We start from the raw sequence: 3,484 nt of genomic DNA, 5'->3' as shown, positions 1-3,484 counted from the left end.
TTTTAGGACTGTTCTCCACAAATCTGTTTTCCATAATTTGTGGAATGTACTGCCGCTGTTGTTAGACTGGGTTCCAGTCCCTAATCTTTGTCTTAATCAGTTGAAATGCTTAAGAATAAATCGATTTTGGCACAAATGGCGTTCCATATTACGTATTTACATGGCGTTCCATAGTATGCTTTTTCTGGGATTTTTCTCATCAAAAAAGTTTCTCAACATAAACTGACGATAGTGGCGGTTTCCGAAATGCGCTAATACTACGAAAAATTCATAAATTAGAGACTTGTGGCAAGTCTATGCCGCTGTGTGTTTAGGTCCTTTTCTAATTGCGCTCGATGCATGTAGTCGGGGTTGTACTTGTTTCTTTTTTCCATTGGTTGGTTCCCAAAGAGAACCTTGAATTTAATTTTTACTTCTGTAGCAATGTCCAGCAAATGCTAACCTTCTTGCCCTCAAAGTTCTTGATACAGGGGGAATATCATTATGCATGTCTTTATTTGTAATATGTTGTTTATAGTTGACATTCGAGGCGTATCTGAGTAATCCCTCCCCCTCTCTGTCTCTCTCTCAAAAATCTGTTCGTTTATCTTTTTATAGAAATTCCGTAATAAGCAACATTTCTTTAAAAACCCTAGGACACCTGACTTAGAGGATTTCCCCATACCGCCAGATTGAAGGGGAACCCTGTCGGCGCGGGCCATGGTAAATATTTCAAAATTATGTTTAAAGAATGAAGAAAAACTTAAAATAATATTCAAATCTTGAAAATGCCATTTCCAGCCATCTAAAGGCGACGTAATCTTCATTTTTCTTACCTCAGCCCCCAACCATGGTGGGGCTGAGGTGTCTATCTGTGAAGGTCGCTACATTTCAAATTTCTGGATCCAGCATTGCATGGACCACCTGATCTAAGCGAAGGTCAGGAAAAATCCTGGATTCGCGTCTGGGATGGACCAGACCATTTGACAGGACGTACATCCGAAACCCCGGCTACTTAAACGCGTAGGCCTAAAACTCCTATCCCCTTCGATGCCTTACAACTACGGGAGAATTTTAGGTACGTCCCGCCACTACGGGGACACAACTAGGCCTATAGGTACGTTCCCGGCTCAGTCTAGGCCAGCCTGAGTAATACTCCGCTGTGGCCCGGGTCTGGGGGGGAAGGGGATACAATTGACAAGGGCATTATACTTACCTCTAACTGTTTTTTTTTTCTTTCTTCCCTTTAAAAATAATAATGGATAATTGTTAATAGATAATCAACCCTTTCGCGCATTTGATACGGAAAAAGAAATCGTTATTAGGCCTATTGAATTTCTCATGAATATTAGATCACGTATTTGGATGACACCTTTGTTGTAAGTTTGAAGGCAATTTCGTAAAAATTAAACATTTAAATTGAGCACTTATGAACGCATTTTGATACTTGAAATCTGAGGTTAATTAGTTTTTTTTTTTTTTTTTTCAAACTTGTTTATCTATTTCAGCCATGTTACCTGATCTTACAGCCTTTAGTGCAGTATATATTGTAGACAAAGACACAGCAACGGATCTGCGTGCCTACACTGGGTGGGAGGATAAATGTAACAACGAAAACGTCATGTTTGGTATAGGCTTATGGGTGGACGACAACGGGACACGTTATGGGGAAAATGAGTTAATAAATTCAGACCCACATATAAACAAGTCCATATTTACTCCTGGTACTATTTACGAAGAATGCAAAAAAATTAAATCAGCATGTAGATGTTGGCTTACATTCCCACCAAGTGACGTCCCTGCTGTACGCAGAGTCGGTGTAAAATACAGTCGGACAGAATTCAATGGTTACAAGGCTTCAGCGTCAATGGTGTTTCTAGCAAATGGAGGTGAGTGAATTAATATATCTGTTGATGCTGCATGGTGCGGCATTGCGTGTATGTCATACCATTGAAGAAATGCTTTTTTCCCAAAATGGTCATACACAACAAACTAAATTACATACGATAGGCCTAGACTCTTATAGTAATACAAAATAGATGAACAAAAATGTTCCCTTTTTGATTTTTGTCAAAATGAACAATTTATATTTATACCATAAAATTTTGAATAAAAGACATTGGTCACTACTTCGTTGTTTAATTTATAGGGTATGTTGCAGTTAGAGTAATGGTCCTTATTTTTAAGTAGGCCTATATAAACAAATGTGGTGCCGGGACCCCGACGAGGGGCCGATGTCCCCGGCTATGTCTACGACGGGGGACTGCCCTCTGCCCCTCATCGCCACCATTCGTCAGCATTATAAAGTAGTTATCAACCCAAGTTTCATGTATCAATACCTCATATGAATGCATGGGATTGGATTTAGGCTATTCGATGTAAACACCAATTCACGAAAACACGAATGTCCGAAGAAGACTTGCTTCCAGTGGGATACCCTTCTGGTGGCACACATTAATCATAAAAGTAGCTAAGCCACCATTAGAAGTGAGGTAGTCAGTGTCGAATATCAGTAAACTAATTAGGTTTTCTGAGACCAATTCATGAACAAGATTTTACCAGCCCTATCCCATGACCGTATTCATTTTAGAAATTAAATAAAATGGGTGGCTATCCTAACGTATGTGTCAATCCGGGTGGGTGGGGTGTGTGTGACAGTGTGTGGGTGGGAGGGGGAGGAAGGTTAAAGGTGTGCGTGATGTGTGTATTATATTTACAATTGCATAATCTATATTTTTTTAATTGGTCATAATATAGCTAGTTTAAAAACTAAAGAATGTAATAATAAACTTTGATTTGTAAAGAAAGTCATGAAATCAGTATTCTGAATGTAACTGTTAATCTCCTCTATGTATAAATTTATGATATAGACAATCCATCTTAATTTTTACCCGTATAAAAGCAACAAAATCTCCTTTATCAATCCAATGTACGGAACTGCCAAACAAAGCTCTCCTGCTAACTTTATACCAAATAAAGGGATCTCAATAGAAAATAATCACCAGTCAATTCGAGCGGATGCCATTTCGAGCGAAGGCCAATTCGAGCGGATTTTTTTTTCGAGCGGATGCAGTGGTATATAATTGTTTGTTATTTTCATGTCTTTTATATGGGGTTTAATGATTTATCGATTGTGAAGGTTGTGATAGTTATTTGAAATATAATTTCATGCTCGCTTTTTCATTTCTTTTCTAGGCACCATTGTACCAGAGCAACGAACTATTACAACAAGTATTGGCGAAACAGTTAAGCTGGTAATGATGATTCGTGATAGTGTAAATGTCAGCAGTTTACGATGGAAGAAAGATGGACGATCCGATATCATAGAGTGGGAGGGGTTAAGCAACGCAACGATTGAAAACGTTCGGCAAAAAGACGCTGGTATTTACGAATGTTATCCGGAAGGACGACGACACGAAGGTCAACACGCTATAGTACGAGTAATTGTTAGAGGTAAATTTTGATTAAGCATCTTTTCTCTCGATTTAACATTAGTTACTGGGCT

The 3,484-nt window shown here is 38.7% G+C and overlaps 1 protein-coding gene across 1 annotated transcript in view; it reads left to right on the top strand.

Moving 5' to 3' along the window:
- Positions 1-3,432, top strand: part of LOC117106571 — a gene marked incomplete at its 3' end in the record, with an annotated part of 46,309 nt that extends 42,877 nt beyond the window's left edge. The window contains exons 11-12 of the mRNA XM_033247954.1: positions 1,488-1,868; positions 3,175-3,432. Of these exons, the coding sequence (XP_033103845.1) occupies positions 1,488-1,868; positions 3,175-3,432 (639 nt within the window). The remainder of the gene's footprint in view (positions 1-1,487; positions 1,869-3,174) is intronic.
- Positions 3,433-3,484: the final 52 nt, after the last annotated feature.

This window comes from Anneissia japonica, unplaced genomic scaffold (genome assembly GCF_011630105.1).
Source record: "Anneissia japonica isolate Jap-2015-1 unplaced genomic scaffold, ASM1163010v1 scaffold11144_len554210_cov170, whole genome shotgun sequence".
NCBI lineage: Eukaryota > Metazoa > Echinodermata > Crinoidea > Comatulida > Comatulidae > Anneissia > Anneissia japonica.
The sequence above is the reverse complement of the archived record's forward strand: the minus strand, read 5'-3'. Positions and strand labels throughout refer to the sequence as shown.